Raw genomic sequence first — 23287 nt, 5'->3', positions numbered from 1 at the left:
GAGCAGGGAGTCTGCTTGCCCCTCTCCTTTGGCCTTCCCCTTGCTCATTCTCTCTCTCTCTCTCTCTGTCTGTCTCTCTCAAATGAGTAAAATAGTTTTTAAAAAAATTCCTTCCCTCTGCTGATTTTGGGCTCCTATGGTACTTTTCATGATTACTTGAGCTACAGGAAAGTGGTTTGTGTCACACTATGGAATTAACTGTTAAGCTATGTGGTCAGTATGTTGTGTACAAGTTTATGTGTCCATGGAGGGATGAAGTCCTGAGGACTCCTCAACCATCTTGCTGATATTCTCTGACTGATTTGATGGCTGTATATAGATGTCATCAGTATTTTCTTCTGAAAGTAGTAAGTGGAATGACTTGCCTTTTCTGTTATTCAATATTTTTCAGCTGTATCTTCACATGACACCCCAAGCTTCCTGTCAGAGCTGTGCAAAGAAGCTTCATTTCCAAATGTGTCAGTGGGTCCATATAAACATAGTGTCCTTGAGAAGTTACACTTAATGATAGACTGGGACAATGATCATAAAGGATATATCCAAATTGAGGCTACTGCCCATAATAAGAATCTCACTGCCCCACATGGTGAAGGATATAAAACATTGTGTAAAACCTTTCTTTTTAAGGCCACTAGTTCTATAAAGCAGAGTGTTTCTGTAGGCAACAGCTCAAATCAAATATTCAAAGATACATATTTATGGAAAGATAATGTAGAAAATCTAGAAAGTTACCATGCTGAAGATAATAATTTGAACAATCTGGAAAATAGGATTAGACCGACCTTTCAGTCAAATATGTCTAAACATCAGAGATTTATAGATGAAGAAGCAACTGCTAGGTGGTTTCAGTTTGAGAGGTCCTTCACCAAGGACTCAACCCTACAAAATTACCAGACCATTTTCAGTGAAGACAGACTTGCTCAAGGCAGTGAATCTGAGGAAAAATGTAATCAAGGCTCAAATGTTGATAAACATCTGAGGACTCATTCTCCAGAGACCCATTCTGAATGTAATACATGGGGGGACGTCTTTCATCAAAGAGCCAACCTTGTATATAACAGTATGCATAGGAGAGAGAATCCTTATAAATATAATGATTGTGAAAATGATCTTAACCACTCCACCGGTGTTGGTGATCATCAGACAATTCATGGGAGAAAAAACCCATGCACATACACTAAACCTGGGAACCTGTTGAGTCAGTCATCAAGAATACGCATACGTAAGACCGTGTGTAGTAGAGAGAAACCTTACAAATGTATAGAATGTGGCAAGGCCTTTAATTACCACTCAAGCTTTAGTCAACATCACAGGATTCATACTGGAGAGAAACCTTATGAATGTAAACAATGTGGCAAGGCCTTTAACTTGCAATCAAACCTTACTAAACATCATAAAATTCATACTGGAGAGAAACCTTACAAATGTAAAGAATGTGGCAAAGTCTTTAACCAGCAATCAAACCTTACTCGACATCACAAAATTCATACTAGAGAGAAATCGTATAAATGTAAAGAACGTGGCAAGGCCTTTATACATCAATCAAGCCTTACTCAGCATCACAGAATGCATACTGGAGAGAAACCTTATAAATATAAAGAACGTGGCAAGGCTTTTATCCGTCAGTCAAACGTTACTCAACATCACAGAATTAATACAGGAGAGAAACCGTATAAATGTAAAGAATGTGGCAAAGCCTTTATCCATCAATCAAGCTTTACTCAACATCACAGAATTCATACAGGAGAGAAACCTTATAAATGTAAAGAATGTGGCAAGACCTTTAACCACCAATCAAACCTTATTCGACATCACAAATTACATACTGGAGAGAAACCTTATAAATGTAAAGAATGTGGCAAAGCCTTTATACATCAATCAAGCTTTAATCAACATCACAGAATCCATACAGGAGAGAAACCTTATAAATGTAAAGAATGTGGCAAGGCCTTTATCCATCAATCCAGTTTTACTCAACATCACAAAATTCATACTGGAGAGAAACCTTATGAATGTAAAGAATGTGGCAAGGCATTTATCCATCAATCCAGTTTTACTCAACATCACAAAATTCATACTGGAGAGAAACCTTATGAATGTAAAGAATGTGGCAAGGCATTTATCCATCAGTCAGGCCTTACTCAACATCACAGAATTCATACTAGAGAGAAAGCTTATAAATGTAAGGAATGTGGCAAAGCTTTTAACCATCACTTAAACCTTAGTAAACATCACAGAATCCATACTGGAGAGAAACCTTATAAATGTAAAGAATGTGGCAAGACCTTTAACCACCAGTCAAGCTTTACTCAACATCACAGAATTCATACTGGAGAGAAACCTTATAAATGTAAGGAATGTGGCAAAGCCTTTATCCATCAATCAAGCTTTACTCAACATCACAGAATTCATACAGGAGAGAAACCTTATGAATGTAAAGAATGTGGGAAGGCCTTTATCCATCAATCAAACTTTACTCAGCATCTCAAAATTCATACAGGAGAGAAACCTTACCAATGTAAACAATGTGGCAAGGCTTTTAACCAGCAATCAAACCTTACTCAGCATCACAAAATTCATACTGGAGAGAAACCTTACAATTGTAAGGAATGTGGCAAAGCCTTTAACCACCACTCAAGCCTTACTCAACATCAGAGAATTCATACTGGAGAGAAACCTTATAAATGTAAGGAATGTGCTAAGGCCTTTAAGCAGCACTCACACCTTACTCGACATCATATAATTCATACTGGAGAGAAACCTTATAAATGTAAAGAATGTGGGAAGGCCTTTATCCATCATTCAGGCCTTACTCAGCATCACAGAATGCATACTGGTGATAAACCTTATAAATGTAAAGAATGTGGGAAGGCCTTTATCCATCAATCAAGCTTTACTCGACATCACAGGATTCATACCTGAGCAGTTTTTCCAATTTAAGAGAGAATTTGTAAGAACTGTTGAATCCTAACTCTACATCAGAGCATTCATGTCGGAGAATAACTAATACATGTGTAAAGAATGTGACAAGACCCTTAAGCAATGTTACACCTTATTAGAGGATTCCTTATTAGAGGAATGGATAGTGGAAGTGATTTTTATAAATATAAACATTAGGGCAGCCCAGGTGGCTCAGCGGTTTAGCGCTGCCTTCAGCCCAGAGTGTGATCCTGAAGACCCAGGATCGAATACCACGTCAGGCTCCCTGCATCGAGCCTTCTTCTCCTTCTGCCTGTGTCTCTGCCTCTCTCTCTCTCCTCTCTCTGTTTCTCATGAATAAATAAATAAAATCTTTAAAAAATAAAAAAACATTCACAAGCCCTTTAATATTGCTCAAGCCTCTCTCATAATTATAGAATTCATACTAGAGAAATATTATAACTGTAAAGAATGTGGTAAAGGTTTCAGGATGTTCAACCGTCACTCAGCATCACTGAGTTCATACTGAGGAAAAATAATAGAAAATTGAACGAATCAAACTGCTAGCTGGAAGTCATAACTTGCTTCATATTACAGTTATCATACAAAAACAAAATTGAAATGGGAAGAAAGTGGCCAAATCTTTAACTGGAATCCAATCCTTACTCAGTATCCCAAAACACAATCTTGGTTCAAAGTGTAGCAACATAATGAAAGAGGAGAGTATGTTATACCTTAGGAAACCTCACAGTTCAGAGAAGAAAAGTAACTTGAAAGGTAAAAATAAAAATGTTTTTAATTGAATATAAAATGTCAATAAATGTCACAATTCATAGTACAAAGCAGTTTATCTGTCACTCTATTCAGACATCACATTAAAAAGGGACTAATACAAAGTTAGACCATGTTTATGCAATCATGTGTTAAAAGAGAAGGGATGGATTTTTGCGTGGGTATATTGCCATGTGTTTTTCTTTCTTTCTTTCTTTTCTTTCTTTCTTTCTTTCTTTCTTTCTTTCTTTCTTTCTTTCTTTCTTTCTTTCTTTCTTTCTTTCTTCTTTCTTTTCTTTCAAGATTCTATTTATTTATTCATGAGAGGCACAGGCAGAGGGAGAAGCAGGCTCCATGCAGGGAGCCCGATGATCCCGGGTCTGCAGGATCACGCCCTGGGCCGAAGGGAGATGCTCAATTGATGAGCCACCCAGGCGTCCCTGTTTTTGTTTTCATTGACCCTATATGAGATTTGTGACTTTTGCAAATATTGTGTTTCTGCAGTCACAACTCTTCAGAAAATTCATTTATTCCTAGTGGGTGTGTGAAACTATGGAAGTGATTTTTGTTGCATCAAAGATATGAGATGCCCTTCTTCCTTAAGTGGAATTCATGCATACCTAATTTTCCATGGAACATTAAGGACATACAACATGCAGTATATGAAGAAAATATATATTTTTTAAGATTTTATTTATTCATGAGAGACAATCAGAGAAGCCAGAGACAGGAAGAGGGAGCATCAGGCTCCATGTAGGGAGCCCGATGTGGCACTCCATCCTGAGACTCCGGGATTACACCCTGAGCAGAAGGCAAGACGCTCAACCACTGAGCCACCCATGCATCCCAATATATGAAGAAAATCTAAATGGATATTCTGCTTGCGGTCATAACATTGATTCCAGGTATGAAGTACGTGTTCAGCATCATTCTCCATTTGAAATTTTAAAAATTTCTGAATATTACAAAAAAAATGTTTTACTAGTAAGTTTTTAAGGTAAAAGAGATGGCAGACTACGGGCACTTAGGTGGCTCAGTGATTGATCGACTGCCTTCACTCAGGTTGTGATCCCAGGGTCCTGGGATCAAGTCTTGCATCAGGCTCCTTGAAAGGAGCCAGCTTCTCCTGCCTGTGTCTCTGGCTTTCTCTCTGTGTCTCTCATGGATAAATAAATAATATCTTAAAAAAAAAAAAAAAAGATGGCAGTTCAGTAAACTACTGATCTATCTTCATAATAGCAATTGTTAGAGAGTATGAGTTGATGTGTTGAAATGAAGAAATCCTCACAGATAATCAGAGAATAGCTAAGTCTTCCCTAAAATGACAACCAACTGTACATCCGTATTTTTAAAGAATTAGCACAGTCCTGAACATGTGTTAGTATGCAACAGTAAGCTGTTAACAAGTTAAAATTGCTCTAAGCTGTCTTCTTTAAGCCTCCTGGTAATCATAAAATGAAAACATGCAGTATACCCTCATGGAAAATCATTAAATAACAAAGATAAAGAGCAAGTGAATAAGAAAGGGATAAATAATTCTAAATAGTCAGAAAACAATGAAAAAATGACAACAGTAATTCCATACCTGTACCAATACTTGCTTTAAATATAAAGGCACTAAATTCTCCAATCCAAAGATCTAGATGGCCTGAATGGAAAAAAATACAAACCTGAGCTGTGTAGTCTTCAAGAGACTCATTTCAGCTGTAAAAGCATACGCAGATTGAAGGTGTAGGGGTGGGAAAAAGTCCTTATAAAATAAAGGGGTCACTTTGTGCAGAGCTTTTAATTACTTGGTGTTTGGCAGAATGCTAAAGAGGATTTCCCACATGTTGGTTTTGGAAGGACAGGAAGAGTGTGATTATGTAACTCAGGTAATATCACTTAAGAACAACAACAGGACAGCCCCCCTGGGTGGCAGAGCGGTTTAGTGCCACCTGCAGCCTGGGGTGTGATCCTGGAGACCCAGGATCGGGTCCGTGTGGGGCTCCCTGCATGGACCCTGCTTCTCCCTCTGCCTCTCTGTCTCTCTCTGTGTCTCTCATGAATAAATAAATAAAAATCTTTAAAACAACAACACCTTTTCCCATAAATGTTGATGGTGTTTGTCCATGTACCTCAATTTCAGCTTGTATAAGGTTTATGGACACGGTATCTAGGAGTCCCTTAAATGAGTAACATTCAAACATCGATTTCTGTGTTCTGAGGGTTGGGGGAAAAAAACAAAATACTGAACAACAATTGGTGAAAGACGTATTGCTTTCTGATTTTGATGTGGGGAAAAACTGTTGCAGTGAAAATCTTGGTCATTTGCTATAACAAGCAGTCAATACTTTTTCGAAACCGACTTGTACAGGCTTATAAACCTTTCCCACAGTATTCAGCTTCCTAACCTCTTGCTAATATACATTGCATATTTTTCTCACATGTTATGTAATTTGCATTGTTATTTGCTATTGTAATCCCTCAGATAAGTTATTTATCCTTTCAAGCAGCTTACCACAATGCCCTTTGATAAGATTTCTGGTATTATGATTGGGCTGTTTTTCTTTGTATAGAATTGGCAAATGATAGGCTTTGTATGGGTCACCTTTGCAATACTTGTGATAGTGGACTTATTTCAAGTTGGTTTCTTTCTGAAATTTACATCTTCACATAAGAAAACCTTACATTCTAGTTGGTTCAGACTTTCAGTGTACCTTACATATGCCTTAAAGTTGTATATACTGTATAGGCATTTGCTAAATATAAAGCATACTCCTTTAATGTTTCAGAAAGGTAGCTAACACATATAGTTAAGATTTCTTTCTTACATTAAGGCTGTAGTATGTATATTCACATAGTATTCGTATTGATAAGACATTTCTGTTTACTGCTTTCTGCTCTCTGAGCTACATAATCTTTCTGTGCATTGGATTGTTGTTGATTGGTTCAAAATTTGGATATATATGACTCAGTTTTAAAAACTAATTTTGTGGCGGCCCCTGTGGCGCAGCGGTTTAGCGCCGCCTACAGCCCAGGGCGTGATCCTGGAGACCCTGGATGAGTCCCAGGTCCGGCTCTCTGCATGGAGCCTGCTTCTCCCTCTGCTTGTGTCTCTGCCTCTCTCTCTCTCTCTGTGTCTCTATGAATAAATAAATAAAATCTTTTAAAAAAATAAAAAATAAAAATAAATAAAAAATAATTTTGTGGGACACCTGGGTGGCTCAGCGGTTGAGCGTCTGCCTTCATTCAGCTCGGTGTGATCCTGGGGTCTGGGATTGAGTCCTATATCAGGGTCCCTGTGAGGATCCTGCTTCTCCCTCTGCCTATGTCTCTGCCTCTCTCTCTGTGTCATAAATAAATAAATAAAATCTTTTTTAAAAGCCACAAATTATGTATTGTGTGATATCTAACGAACAGTGATGGTTGGATAAAGACAAGCCCTTGTTTATCAAAATTAGGGACTTTGGAATCTGGAGTCTTTTTTTTTATTACAAGAATAATGAACTCTCATAAAGATCTCTCAAATATATCTAGGCCTTTTATGTTCATTTTAATATTTGTAATTTGTATAAATGTTTGAATAATCCATCCTTCCTATAATTGAAATGGTTCAAATCATTACTTTCAGCATAGAATAAGTAACGTTCCGAATTTCTTTTCAGAGAATAAGTACATTTAAATAATGGAATTGGGTATTGGGTTTATAAACACACTGTTATGCAAACATAACTATCGTTTTTTAAAAAGATTTTATTTATTTATTCATGGGAAATACATAGACACAGGCAGAGGGAGAAGGAGGTTTCCTGCGGGGAGCCCCGTGTAAGACTTGATCCTGGGACTCCAGGATCACACCCTCAGCCAAAGGTAGACGCTCATCCATTGAGCCACCCAGGCGTCCTGCAAACATAACTGTCTTCAAATGGGGTTTCCTTCAGAATGTTTTCTATTCTCTATTTCTTTAGGCAGTAAGGATTCCATTAATGGTAATCGTCCCAGTTTAGTTATATCCGTAATAACATTCTTTTTGCTCTTCACTTCCTGCCATCACCTTGTTAGTCTTTCACTAACTGTGATCTCAAAGCCACAGCTTCCATGTCTTCCCAATAGCACTTTATGTAATAAATCTTTTTGCCTGTCTTTGTCAACAATCCCAGGGTGCCATGAGAAGCCATAACTGAAAGATACCAATAAATGATCCCACGTACTACACTTACATGTATATACTATAAAATGTTAATGTAGAAAATGAATATCTAACATAGGATATTAGGATAATACAGAAATAGGAAGCACCAGGACTATGCTCCACCATGAGGACACGAACTAACCAAATTGCCTTTTGAGTGCTCCACAAGCCAGTTGGGAGAATACAGCAACCTCATGTAAGAACAAGTGAAGAAGAGCCGGTTTGAAGAAAGGAAATTTTGTTACATTGCCCACAATAGCTGCTCACCCTACCTGGAACTTCATGGCAAGACTGTGAGAAAACTCTAGACTGTTCAGAAAAGATGAGGGACCTATGTGAGCCATAATCTGGCTTCACTGCAGCTGCCTGGTGGGGCTTGTTTCTGTCATGCATGACATGTAGGGCTGAGGGAATGAGAACACCCTTGATGTACTCTGGTGTCTGCTCAGAGAAAAGGAAAGTGCTTGTTCAAACACCAGAGAGAATGCAGAGTTGAAGAACATCAGGAGAGGAATGATCGTATGCAGTGAATATGAAACAACAAACAATTGTTTAACTGTGAAATTACAAGCACTCAGACATTATACACCTCCAGAATATATGTGTCACAGGTCCCAGAATTACTGCACAGGTGGCTGCTGTCTGTGTTTTCCTTTACAAAGCAAGTCCATAAATTCTGGGACCAGAGGCTGTTTTTTAAATTCCCAAATCTCAGCAAAAGATCACCAGGCAAATGAAGAGACAGAAAAACATGTTCCAACAAAAGGAAGAAAGTAAAACCCTAAAGCTGACCCTAAATTAATAGAGAAGAATTAAATGCCTGACAAAGAATTCAAAATAGTGATCATTAAAGTGTTCATGAAGGAAGAGGAGACCAGTAACTACATGGTACCAGTAAACTATGCATGTTCAAAATGAAAATCCAAAGAGACAGAAAGTCTAAAAAAACAACTAAACAGAAATTGGGAGCTAAAAAAGTACAATAACTGAATTGAAAAGACACTGAATGGTCAGCAAAAGAATTAATCAAAATGGGATACCTCAGTGGCTCAGGGGTTGAGTGTCTGCCTTTGGCCCAGGGCGTGATCCCGGGGTCCTGGGATTGAGTCCTGCATTGGGCTCCCCACAGGGAGTCTGCTTCACCCTCTGCCTATGTCTCTGCCTCTCTGTGTCTCTAATGAATGAATACATAGATAGATAGATAGATAGATAGATAGATAGATAGATAGATAGATAGCCTCTCAAAAATCACAAGTGAAAGAATTTTGAAACAGCATGATAGAAGTAACTCATCTTGTGCAACAGACTCATCTAAGAATATTAATGGTTTCTCAGCAGAACTTGTATAAATAAGTGTATGAGATAATATATTCGAGTACTGAAAGGTCAGAAAATATCGACCAAAGATATTGTATCTGCCATACTATCCTTCAAAAATGGAGAAATAAAAACTTTCCCGGGGAAAAACTACTAGAAGTGTACCAGTAGACCTGCCTTATAAGAAATATTAAAGGAAATCTTTCTACCTACAATAAAAAGGTTCTAAACAGTAGTTAAAACCACAGGAAAATATAAAACTCCACAAATATAGCAACGTGGACTATTGTAAAGTGGTAACACAAATCACTTTTATTTATGTGACAGAAATTTTTAAAAGAATAAAGCGAAAAATGATATATCTAAATTATAGACCACACCACATAAAAGATGGAATTTGGGATATCAGTGACATAAATTGGGTGAAGGAGTAGAAATGACAAACAGTAGAGTTTTGTATGTTGTTGACAATACCAGGTTACAATGGTTTATTATAGCTTTGAGAGGCTTTAGATATCCCTAGGGTCACAAAAAGAAAAAACCCTGTAGAACTCATAAAAAGGAAATGAGAATGGCATCAAAGTCTGTCAATATGAAATGTCAAAGAAACATAGTGGAGCACAATAAAAGAGAAAGTGGGATTAAACAGCCACAAGAAGTAAAGTATGAAAAAACAGCAGTAGTAGTCCTTCCATCCAGTGAGTACTTTTTAAGTAGATTAAAAGGTGTAAATTGGCTGAATGAATAAACCACAAGATGAAGAACCTCCTGTCTATAAGAGAGTCACATTAAATCTAAGAACACACAAGAGATGCCAAAGTATGTGAAAAGTCTTTTCATGCAAATGGAAGCCAAACAAGGGACCAGTGGCCTTACTAATATCACACAAATACACATTAAGTTCATAGAGTGTCAGGAAACAAAAATGACATTATAGATAAAGGAATGAAATTCTGTCGATACTATAACAATAATAAATATATGTGCACCTAACAACAGGGACCCCATTTATGTGAAATACAAAAGACAGAATTGAAGTAAGAACTCAATGGTGTCATGAGAGTAGCAGAGGTTAATACCTCAATTTAATTGTATAGCAAGACCACATTAAGTCCAAGGAGAGCACTTGCGCATTACAGACCACTTACACGTAATAGACATATACATACCACTCCACCAAGCAAGAGCAGAATATATAATCTTTTCAATCATACATGGAACATTTTCTAGTATAGACAACCTGTTTGTCTGCAAAACAAGTCTTAACAAATTTATGAAGATTAAAATCATAGAAGTTTTTTGTTGTTTTTTTTTTACCACAACGTAATGAAATTAAGAATGAATAGCAGAAAAGAATGCCTGGGTGGCTCAATCAGTCAAGCATCTGTGTTTGGCTCAGTCATGATCCCAGGGTTCTGGGATGGAGTCCCACATCAGACTCCTCGTTCAGCAGAGAACCTGCTTCTCCCTCTGGCTGTTGCCTCTCTGCTTGTGCTCTCTCTCTCTCTGACAAATAAATAAAATTTAATTTTACTTATTTTAATTTTTAAAAATGAAGAGTAGATGGAAAATCAGAAATTCCACAAATATTTTGAAATTATACAACACACTCTGAACAATCAATGGTCAAAATGAAATTTAAAAAATGACCAGTAATTATCTTGAGACTAATGAAATAAAACTCAGTATATTGAAACATGGAATTCAGAGAAAGTGATTCCAAAGAAACATTCAGTGGAGTGAAAAGGCCATCTGTGAAATGAGAGGACATTTTCTCTAGAACCTTTAGAGCATAAGGAATTAATATCTATCGTATAGAAAGAACTCTTGCAACAACCACAAAACAAAACAAAAAAAGAGAACAAAACAAAAAAGACCCTGGTACGATTAAAAAATGGACAAAAGATTGAATGGGGGATCCCTGGGTGGCGCAGCGGTTTAGTGCCTGCCTTTGGCCCAGGGTGCGATCCTGGAGACCCGGGATCGAATCCCACGTTGGGCTCCCGGTGCATGGAGCCTGCTTCTCCCTCTGCCTATGTCTCTGCCTCTCTCTCTCTCTCTGTGTGACTATCATAAAAAAAAAAAAAAAAAAAAAAGGGCAAAATCCAGGGAAGATATGCAAATGGACAAACATATGAAAGATGCTCAAAATCACTATTCATTAGAAAAATACAAGCAAAACAGTGAGTCATAAATCACTACTTCTTCGGATTCCACTATTAAACGAGAATAACACCAAAAAAGAGCTACTCTGAGTTGTAAATCACAAGAATCCTTAGAACTCATAGAACCCATAAGGACTGCTAGATGAGATGCAAATGGCACAAGCGCTATGGAAAACCATGGGATTTTGTAAAAAAATTTAAATTGTATTGCCCTATGATTCAGCCATCCCACTTGAGACTATATAACCAAAGAATTCAAAGTAGGATGTGCAAGAGATACTTGCACAAGCAGATTTCATAGCAGCAATGTTCAGAAAAGCCAATAATAATGAAAGCAACAAAAATGTTCGAGAACAGATAAAGAAAATGTAGCATATACATACTTTGAAAAAAGAAACATCATGCACAAAATAACTAACAGTGAATGAAATAATTCACAGAGATAAATACACTATGATTTCACTTAAGTAATGAAACAAAAGATATTCCTGAATACAGAAACACCACGAATGCTGTAAAATATACAGAGTATCACTGCTACACTAAAAAGCACGTACAGTTAAGTATTAATTATACCACAATTTAAATGTATCTTGAGAAAAGAAGATCAAAATTCTAAGGGGGGGATCCCTGGGTGGCGCAGCGGTTTGGCGCCTGCCTTTGGCCCAGGGCGCGATCCTGGAGACCCGGGATCGAATCCCACGTCAGGCTCCCGGTGCATGGAGCCTGCTTCTCCCTCTGCCTGTGTCTCTGCCTCTCTCTCTCTCTCTTTCTCTTTCTCTGTGACTATCATAAATAAATAAAAATTAAAAAAAAAATTCTAAGGGGATTTGCCTCAAGGGAAATTTATATTTATGAACAAAACATTTAATAAATATGGGGTTGTTTACTAATTATCAAACTCCCTTCTTTTTTTTTTAAAAAAAAAGATTTTAAAAGTCTATTTATTCATGAGAAACAGAGAAGCAGAGACATAGGCAGAGAGAGAAGCAGGCTCCCAATGGGGAGCCTGATGCAGGATTCCATCCCAAGACCTTTGACTCATGATCTGAATCAAAGCCAGATGCTTAACCACTGAGCCCCCCAGGCAACACATGTAAGTCAAGCGTGTTCTTTTTTTTTTTTTCTAAAATTTTATTTATTTATTCATGAGACACAGAGAGAGAGAGAGAGAGAAATGCAGAGACACAGGCAGAGGGAGAAGCAGGTCCCATGCAGGGAGCCTGACATGGGACTCGATCCCGGGTCTCCATGATCACACCTTGGGCTGCAGGTGGCTAAACCGCTGCCCTGTCAAGCATGTTCTATCAGAACTTTAGAATCTGGGGCATCTGAGTGGCTCAGTGGTTGAGCCTGTGCCTTTGGCTCAGGTTGTGATCCTGGGGTCCTTGGATGGAGTCCCACATCAGGTTGCCTACAGGGAGCCAGCTTCTACCTCTGCCTGTGTCTCTGTCTCTTTCTGTATGTCTCTCATGGATAAATAAATAAAATCTTAAAAAAAAAAAGACTTTAGAATCTAAAATCATAGCTCAATTTCACAGAAAACTAATCACAAAGCGAAAACAGAACACAACCAAAGGAACTCCATATACACATGACAAAATTAGAAAATCATTATTGTTAAGAAATATGGTAACAACACCTGTTATGAGGCAAAAATGGAACTGAAAAAATGGCTTAGCAAGGAGTTTCTTAGAAATATGCACAGATTTCCCCAGGCCCCCCAAAGCCATAGAAAAGCAGACAGATTGTGCAGGCCCTCGCAGGCCATGGAAGGGTCCCTTGGCCCTCTTCGTGAATATGATGTAAGACCAGGGGAGCAGAAGGAGAATCTTACAGGATGTAGGAGCATGGGAAGTGTTAGAATTGTCTATGACAGAAACATAAATCAACAAAAGCTTTTAGAAAATTCTTTCACTCAGTGCTTCCCAAATGACACTTTTAAGGTTTGGTCTCCTCCTTCACTTTTGCACTTCACATAAGTCATCTACTTTCTTCATTCCCAACTTTGTGGCTGGACAGCTCCTTTCTCTTCACATCTCAGGGCTCCTATTTGCTCCAAAAAGGTGACCGGGTCTGGCGTAGATATAGCAAGACCCGTTTATTTAAAAAATAGGGGGGCGGGGGCAGCTCGGGTGGCTCAGTGGTTTAGCGCCGCCTTCAGCCCAGGGCCTGATCCTGGAGACGCGAAATCGAGTCCCACGTTGGGCTCCCTGCGTGGAGCCTGCTTCTCCTTCTGCCTGTGTCTCTGCCTCTCTTTCTGTCTGTGTCTCTCATGAATAAATAAATAAACAAAATATAAAAAACATAACAAAACAAAACTTAAAAAAAAGGGCGGGGGGTGGGGGATGCCCAGGTGGCTCAGTGGTTGAGCATCTGTCTTTGGCTCAGGGCGAGATCCCAGAGTCCGGGGATCAAGTTTTGCATCGGGCTCCCCCCATAGATCCTGCTTCTCCTCCCTCTACCTGTGCCTCTGCCTCCCTCTCTGTGTCTCCCATGAATAAATAAATAAAACCTTTAAAAAATAAAAAATAGGAATATGAGTCTGGTTGGAGATTCACTAATTTTGAACCCACTAATGTCCTCAGTAGAGAAGATAGGACAATGTAGAATTCTCGAAAATGATTTCTGAAAACACTGTTATTTGATGAGTTTGAATGCAATGATTTTAGTGACAGTTAAAAGTTCTACTGAGCGTGCCTGGTTGGTTCATTCTGTTAAGCATCTGTGTCTTGATTTCAGCTCAGGTCATGATCTCAGGGTCGTGGGATCCCGCCTCAAATGGGGCTCTGTGCTCAGTGCAGAGTCTGCTGGAGATACTATCCACGGCCCCTCTTCCTCCCTCAAGCTCTCTCTCTCTCTCTCTCAGTCATCAATAAATAAGTAAATATATAAATATATCAATCTATTTACTTATCAATTTTTCAAAAGATTTTATTTATTTATTCATGAGAGGCACAGAGAATGAGAGACAGAGACATAGGCAGAGGGAGAAGCAGGCTCCATGCAGAGAGCCTGATGTGGGACTCGATCCTCAGACCCTGGATCATGCCCTGAGCCAAAGGTAGACGCTCAACCACTGAGCCACCCAGGCATCCCTCAATCAATTTAAAGGCTCTACTAGCATACCAAGAATGGCAACAACAATCCTTTTTATTTTTACTTTACTTTTTAAAAGATTTTATTTGTTTGAGAAAGAGAGACAGCCTGAGCAGGGGGAGGAGCAGAGGGAGAGGGAGAAGCAGATTCCCTGCTGAGCATGGAGCCCAGTGGCAGGGTCTGGGGTGGGGTGGCTCCATCCCGGAACCCTGAGATCATGACCTAAGTTGAAGTCAGATTGTTAATAGACTGAGCCACCAGGTACCCCAGCAATGCTTTTTTTTTTTTTTTTTAAGTTTTATTTATTTATTTATTCAGAGAGAGCGAGAGAGAGGCAGAGACACACAGGCAGAGGGAGAAGCAGGCTCCATGCAGGAAGCCCAATGTGGGACTCGATTCCGGGTCTCCAGGATCACACCCCGGGCTGCAGGTGGCGCTAAACCGCTGCGCCACCGGGGCTGCCCCCCAGCAATGCTTTTTAAACATTTGCTAGTCACTAGATAGCATTATAACACTTTATAGAAGTTAGTACAAATAATAAACACCAAAATAATTGATGAGACCAAACATATCATTATTCGTTTTCATAAGAGTTTTTTGCCCGGGACGCCTGGGTGGCTCAGTGGTTGAGCATCTGCGTTTAACTCAGGGCCTAATCCTGGTGTCTGGGATCGAGTCCCATGTAAGCTCCTGCAGAGAGCCTGCTTCTGCCTCTGCCTGTGTCTCTGCCTCTTTCTCTCTCTCTCTCTCTTTCTCTCGGTCTCTCATGAATAAATAAATACAATCTTAAAAAAAAAAAAAAAAGGGATTTTTTTGCCAAACACCCAATAAATGGAAAGAACTAGGTTTTCACCAAGGTCATCTGATGTAGAGTTTATCTAACATGACATACATATCTGTATACAGAGACTACTACCTTAAAGCAACGTTCTCTAAGGGCCAAAGGCAGGCTGCCTCTAGATAGGAGAGTTGGCATGAACATTCTTTTGGGCTAAAGGCACTTGACACCCTATAGGGCGAAGAGAAGTTTTTGCCCCTCACCTCATAATATAGAATAATCTTTTTTTTTTTTTTTTTTTTTTTTAAAGATTTATCCAGGGCAGCCCCCGGTGGCTCAGCAGTTTAGCACTGCCTTTGGCCCAGGGTGGGATCCTGGAGACCCGGGATCGAGTCCCACGTCAGGCTCCCTGCATGGAGCCTGCTTCTCCCTCTGCCTGTGTCTCTGCCTCTCTCTATATATGTCTCTCATGCATAAATAAATAAAAAATCTTAAAAAAAATAAAGATTTATCCGTTCATTCCTGAGACACACACAGAGGCAAAGACCTAGCCAGAGGGAGAAGCAGGCTCCCCCTGGAGAGCCCGATGTTCGACTGGATCCTAGATCCTGGGATCACACCCTGAGCCAGAGGCAGACACTCAAGCACCGAGCTACCCAGGCCTGTGTAGAATAATCTTAACTGGCCATCTTTCACAGAATAAATGTTACTGCTAGGGACAAATTTCATTTGAGTCATCCATCTGTGTGGCAGGGCAACATCTAATTACCAAACATCTGCTGTTATTCTTCTTGCCCTGTTTAGTGCATTTCTCCACTTCAAAGTCCCAGGCCCTCTTCCTAACTTCAGGATATGAACCTCATTTTGCCCAATTTTGCAATTTCCGTGTCTGTGAGCGTTCCCTACACCTATGAAATTTAATTTGATCTTGTCCTGTTAATCTGTCTCTGTTCAATGGGTTTCTCAATCCAGCTAGAAGGATCCTGAAGGGCACAGAAATTTGTGCTCCCTGGCATGATCAACACAACATTGATCTAATGAAACCAGCATTGATCTTGTCAGTTCAGATGAAAAAATGCACACTACAGGTCATATTGTCCTCAGGCCCAGCTGTACCAGATAAGGAACATGGAGACTAGGCTCAAGAGGTAAGTAGTTAATCGGCACTACCCTACAGATGTAACTACCAGATATACCTAATAAAACCTCTAAGATAGGGGATCCCTGGGTGGCTCAGAGGTCTGGTGCTGCCTTTGGCCCAGGGGGTGGTCCTGGGGACCCGGGATCAAGTCCTGCAATAGGCTCCCTGCGAGGGGCCTGCTTCTCCCTCTGCCTATGTCTCTGTGTCTCTCATGAATAAATAACTAAAATCTTTAAAAAAACACCTCTAAGATAAAGACGAAGAAAGATATTGTTTTCTGATTCAAAGTTTTATGAGATAGAATACACCTCCGGGGTACCAGGTGAAACAGCACCAGAAGATATCAAAGAACATCTGCTCACATGGCCCCGTGGGTCTCTCTAATCAGTAGCATCTACCTTCTCAGTGACACCACACTAAACCTGTCCTTGAGCTCTAAGCATAGAAATTGATAACAGCAAATCAGAGTTTCAGTCAGGATTTTATTGGGGCATATGCTTGAGAACAAGGGAGATAGCACAAAGGAAAGTGTTCTCAGGGACTCTCCCCAAGAAGAAGTCCGGGAGAGCCATCATGGTGCAACTTGGTTTGGTCCAGGCTTTGCCAGTATTCATAATAAGAATTCCTGCAACAGAAACTACTCAGGAGGCATTTCCTTTCCCTCCCCCCCTTCCTCCCCTTTCCTTCCTCCCTTTCCTTCCCCCTCTTTCCTTCCCTCCCATTCCTTCCTGTTCCTTCTCTTTTTCTCTCTTTCTTTCCTTTCTTATGGAAGGAGCAAAAGAATGCTGGATTTCATGCTCAGTGTTGAGGAAGACCGAGTCTAGTCCCTGCCCTATCACATCAGAAGACTCTCAAACCAAATTTTCCCCTTAAAAGTCTTCACTTGCAAGCCATTGAGGATTTCAACACTTTTGAGCATTAGCTTCCTCTTCTCCTGGGTGGGGCCATACAAATCAATGTCTTTTAATGTCTTAAATAGATATACCACAAAAGCTCAGTGTATGATTATACTGGCTTACTGCACATGGTAGACAAATTCTCATTTGCTTTGGTTATGATTTTGGGAAGCACAAAGGAAACTCAGTCCAATGTGGAAATTCTTCCCATGATTCACTGGTCCCTAGCCAGTGGGGGCATCTCAAGTACTAGCTGCCCAGACTGCTTGTTTTGGGGAGAGTATTGAGATACTCACTGCTGAGTAGATTTTGTTGGCCTGTGGTACCTCTAATTTTTTTTTGAGAGAGAGAGATCCTCCATAATTTTTCTTTTCGAGTTTCACTTTAGATCAAAATATTACGCCATTCCTATTAATTGTGATGAGCTGAGGACAATAGAAGTATTCAAATTCACCTCATTCTAATAAAGCCATGAAGTGCAATAAAAAGTTGAATTTCACCTGTAAATGTTCTCTTCTAACATTTTCAAATCTACCTAAATACAGATTTAAAAAAATATATTTTTGTTTATTCAATTGAGAGACACAGAGAGAGATTGAGAGCATAAGTGGGGCAGAGGGGAGAGTCAGAGTGAGAAGCAGACTACTGTTAGCTGGAACTTGACCTGGGGCTCGACCCCCAGACCCAAATATCAACTCCCAGACCCAGATATCATGACCTGAGCTGACAGCAGATGTTTAACCATCCTAGTTACACTGGTGCCCCCAAACTAGATTTATTTTTATGACACAATTAGAATTTCACATTAACAAAATATTAGATATATAGAAATGCAGACGGAGGAACAAGAATCTGTAGTGAAATAATATTACATATACAAAACACATATAATGGGACACCAGGGTGGCTCAGTGGTTGGGTGCCTGCCTTTGGCTCAGGCCGTGATCCCGGATTGCCTGGTTTGAGTCCCACATCGGGCTCCTTGCATGGAGCCTGCTTCGCCCTCTGCCTGTGTCTCTGCCCCCCTCTCTCTCTGTATCACTAATGAATAAATAAATTAAAAATCTTAAAAAAAAACACATAGTGAAAATGGGTTATGATAAATGAAAGTATAAACATCATTTTGCTCATTCACTAAAGAAAGCCTTTGACACTTCCAATTTCATATCATCAAATTTATTATTCTTGCTTAATTAAGAACACAATACAAACATGGATCTCAGGCGTTACTTTCAGGGGTACCTGAAAGTAAGATAATTTACTATAGTGATCTAATCTGGAAATCAGTAGGAACCAGTAAATCACTGCATGAAAGAATGAAGGAGGTCCTTTTGCTTTAGTGAAAGCAAGGGAGGATTATTATATTTCTCAGATTTTCTTGAAAGGAAACATTTCTTCAAATACTCAGGAGGGGGGACACCTGGGTGGCACAGTGGTGGAGCATCTGCCTTTGGCTCAGGTGGTGATCCCAGGGTCCTGGGAATCATGTTCCCTGTGAGGAGCCTGTTTCTCCCTCTGCCTATATCATTGCCTCTCTCTGTGTGTCTCTCATGAATAAATAAAATCTTTTTTTTTTTTTTTTTTAAGATTTGTTATTCATTTATTCATGATAGACAGAGAGGCAGAACACAGGCAGGGAGAGAAGCAGGCTCCATGCAGGCAGCCTGACACGGGACTTGATTCTGGGTCTCCAGGATCAGGCCCTGGCCTGAAGGCGGCGCTAAACTGCTGCGCCACCTGGGTTGGCCAATAAATAAAATCTTTTTTTTTTTAATTTTTAAAAATTTATTTATGATAGTCACACGGGGAAGAGAGAAAGAGAGAGGCAGAGACACAGGCAGAGGGAGAAGCAGGCTCCATGCACCGGGAGCCCGACGTGGGATTCGATTCCAGGTCTCCAGGATCGCGCCCTGGGCCAAAGGCAGGCGCCAAACCGCTGCGCCACCCAGGGATCCCAATAAATAAAATCTTATAAAATATATACAGGAGAAATATATTTTGCCTCTGAGCCGTACAGTAGCATTTATATGCTTTGGTCGTTTTTTTTTTTTAAATAAAGATTTTATTTATCTATTCATGAGAGACAGAGAGAAAGAGGCAGAGGGAGAAACAGGCTCCATGCAGGAAGCCCGACGTGGGACTCCATTCCTGGACTCCAGGATTACACCCGGGATTGAAGGCAGCGCTAAACCACTGAGCCACCAGGGCTTCCCTATGCTTTGGTCTTGAGCATAGAAGAATGATGAATTAATATTATAAATCAATCGTGTGGATGGCATTGGCCTGAAGTGTACAACTCCCCAACCTGTACAATATTTGTTATTAAAAATGGGGAGTGCCAAAAAAAAAAAAAAGGGAGTGCCTGAGTGCCTCATTCAGTTAAGTGTCTGCCTTTGGCCAAGTCGTGATCTAAGGGTCCTGGGGTCAAGCCCCACACCAGGCTCCCTGCTCCACGAGGAGACTGCTTCTCCCTCTCCCTTTCCCTCTGTCCTGCCGCTCCTCCTGCTTGGGCATGCTCTCTCACTATCATTTGCTCTGTCAAATAAATAAATAAAATCTCAAAAATGAAATAAAAGTGGATTCAAAGGGTGCCTCAGTAGCTCAGCATGTTGGGTGTCTGACTCTTGATTTTAGCTCGGATCAAGATCTCAAGGTTGTGAGATTGAGCCCCACATCAAGCTCTGCACAGGACTTGCAACCTGCTTTGGATTCTCTCTCTCCTTCTCGCTCTGCCCCTCCACACCCCTGCTTATGCACACAGCCTCTCTCTCAAAAAAAATAAAAACACAGGCTTTAAAATATTAAAAAAAAAAACAAAAACAATGAATTCAACACAAATAATTCAGCTGGTCCATCAGGGAAAACATAGAAGAATCAGCCACTTAGCATTCTCAGCACTTTGAATTTAGCCAGGCTAACTCCAGGAAAACACAAAACAAAATACAATCAACCATCTCCAGAGGGACACTTGAAGGGGTAAGATCACTCTAATTAGCACACTCATTTCCAGCTAAACTCCTTTAGGTGCTGCACCTTTCAACCCACTAGGATGGAAAATAAACCATCACTATAGGAAGAAAAGGGATGGAGATGCACCTTCCAACCATCTGGTGGGAGTCATGTTAACACATATGGATTACCTATTTGCAAGTGTCTAAATAAATAGAAAATTCTACTGAAGGGTGATTTAATGCTCAAGTGGCCTAAATGAAGACTGCCTGAAAGACTTAATTTGTGTACTTACATATGCTCCTCAAGAGAGAGCGATCTATTCAACTAAACAAACTGAATGGGCTACATATTTTGACTGCTACTTAGAAAATTTAAAGCAAACACAAGATAATATCTATGCAGGAAACAAAAAGGGACCTTCTGAAATAGTGGCAAAAAGTGAGCTCAACAATATCAACTCCTGGACATGTACCTCCTACTGCTCCACCATCTTTTTATGCTTTCTATAGGATATCCGGAAATGAGGCATTAAAATCAAATCCTCTGTCTGAGAACAAGAATTCTAGTCCCTTCAAAGATCCTTCCAGCTGGAGTAGGAATGAAATCAACGTCAGACAGATTAAAAGGAGACAAACTTAATAGGTGTACATACAGGGAATCCACAGGAATCCATACAGGAATTCCATAGATGTGGAAATTCCAAAGACTGTCAGGCAAGATGAGGAGCCAATGTCATGCTGAACTAAGGAAAAAGGACTGGGGACCTGGAGCTTCAGAGGAAAGGAAAACATTTCACACGGCAATAAGAAGGACACATATTTGGTAATGACATCTTTGTCCTACCTTAGAGATGGGTCACTGAGATAAACTCTGTTAATAACTCTTATTCTGGGAAAGACCTCACCCCCCAATTTAGAATCTACTGTGTGTTTAAGGGACGGAGTAAAGGTTCTCTCAAGCCTGCAGGATCCCAAGTACCCTCAACTCAAAATCCTCACAAGGCCAATGTGGCACATTCGGGAAGTGGTGGTGGGGGCAGCATAGAGACTGTCCTGCACTCCTGCAATTCCCCCATCTGAAACTTCAAGAGTCTCACATGTTAGAAGTTGACCTGGTAGATTGTTTCATGCCATTGATCCAGTATTTTGCTCCTAACAATAGGTCAGTTTAATCAAACTCATTTCAACAGGGGAATGGGGTAAACTAGGTGATGAACCTTAAGGAGGGCACTAGATGTAATGAGTGCTGGGAGTTAGATGCAACTGATGAATCCCTAAACTCTATCCCATGAGCGAATAAAACACTATTTGTTAAGTAACTTGAATAAATTTGAAAGAAGAAGAGGCGACGATGCAGGTGTATTTTTAAGTTAGCCCATTGATAGAATTAATGTTACTAAATGGGAATGGTTAGTAATTAGACCAAATGTTAAGGCAGTTTCTGAGGTCTAATGGTAGCCAGTTGAGCATATTTCTAGCTATTGGTCTTGAAGGATCTTCAGATAGAGTAAGGGCAAGTACAGGCAACCTCACAAATCTTCCTGGCTTCCAGTTGAAATTCCTTTGGTAATCTTTACATTGGCCGATAGAGCTCAGCACTAAGCTTGTCTATACATGAACTGTTATGATGATTTCTTTACATCCAATGATTTGCATATAGTTTTCAGAGAGCTTCAGGAAAAATCCTCTCCAGTATACCTTCCCTGATCAGGAGTCAGTGTTAGCATTGCTTAAAGGCCTGGCCACATTCTTAACCATTTTAAGGTTATTCTCTAATATGAAGTCTCTGATGTGGACTAAGTGGTGAGCAGTCCTTAAAAATTTTCTCAAATTTTAAACATTTTCAGGTTTGCTGCGTTATGAATTATGTGATAATGAGTAGGTATTGAAATATGATTAGAGGCCTTCCTGTATGTTTACACGGGTAAGGTTTTTTCACAAATGAATTCTCTGACGTTGAATAAGGCCTGAGATCTGGATAAAGGCCTTGTTACATTTTTCGCATTGGTAAGGTTTCTGTCCAGAATGAATTCTGTTGAGTAAGGGTTGAGCGACGGTTAAAGGCCTTCCCACATTCTTTACATTGGTAAGGTTTCTCTCCAGTACGAATTATGTAATGTATCATGAGGCCTGACCGCTGACTAAAGGCCTTACCACATTCTTGACATTGGTAAGGTTTTTCTCCAGTGTGAATTTTGTGATGTTGAATAAGGTTTGGGTACTGCCTAAAAGCCTTGCCATATTCTTTACACTTGTAAGGTTTCTCTCCTCTATGAGTTCTGTGATGTTGAGTCAAAGTTGAGTGTTCATTAAAGGCCTTGCCACACTCTGAACATTTGTAAGGTTTCTCTCCAGTATGAATCCTGTGATGTCCAATAAGAATTGAGTGGAATTTAAAGCCCCTGCCACAGTATTTACATTTGTAAGGTTTCTCTCCAGTGTAGATTCTCTGAAGTTCAGTAAGGCTTGAGTGATAGTTAAAGGGCTTGCCACATTCTTTTTGCAAATGTAACTGTCAAGTTTCTCTCCCGAATGGATTCACCTATGTCCATATAATAATCAGAGGTACTTCTACATTTTACCACATTCTTCACATTTGTAAGGTTTCTCTCTACCATGGATTTGCTGATGTTGAGGTAGCATTGAGGGCCCATCAAAGGCTTTGCCACATTCCTTGCAAATGTATCTTTTTCTTTTTAAAAGATCTTATTTATTTATTCATGAGAGACACAGATAGAGAAGCAGAGACATGGGCAGAGGGAGAAGCAGGCTCTCTGCAAGGAACCCAATGTGGGACTGGATCCCAGGACCCAGGGATCACGCCCCAAGCCAAAGACAGACACACAACTGCTGAGCCACCCGGGTGTCCTGTATATTTAGTCTTGATGACTGGCTAAACGTGTTCGCTGGTTTATTACATCTGTATGTTTTTTTTTTCCCCCACACATCAATTCTCTGATTACCACCAACACTGGGGGGTCTGGTTAAGAGCTTTCATGCTTTCATTATATTTATGAGGATTCCCTCCTATAGGGACACTCTTATGTACAGTAAGTTTGGAGCTTTCAGAAAACAC

At 40.0% G+C, this 23287-nt stretch overlaps 2 protein-coding genes across 2 annotated transcripts in view; both read left to right on the top strand.

Annotated features, from left to right (window-relative positions):
• The window catches only part of LOC140600296 (uncharacterized), a 45715-nt gene extending 36381 nt beyond the window's left edge, over positions 1-9334 (top strand). The window contains exon 6 of the mRNA XM_072768460.1: positions 392-9334. Coding sequence (XP_072624561.1) covers positions 392-2922 — 2531 coding nt within the window. The 3' untranslated portion in view covers positions 2923-9334. The remainder of the gene's footprint in view (positions 1-391) is intronic.
• LOC140607990 (uncharacterized) overlaps positions 1-23287 on the top strand; it is a 202933-nt gene that overhangs the window by 132898 nt on the left and 46748 nt on the right. The window lies entirely within an intron of this gene.

This window comes from Canis lupus, chromosome 1 (genome assembly GCF_048164855.1).
Source record: "Canis lupus baileyi chromosome 1, mCanLup2.hap1, whole genome shotgun sequence".
Taxonomy (NCBI): Eukaryota; Metazoa; Chordata; class Mammalia; order Carnivora; family Canidae; genus Canis; species Canis lupus.
This window is presented reverse-complemented; position numbering and strand designations above follow the sequence as displayed.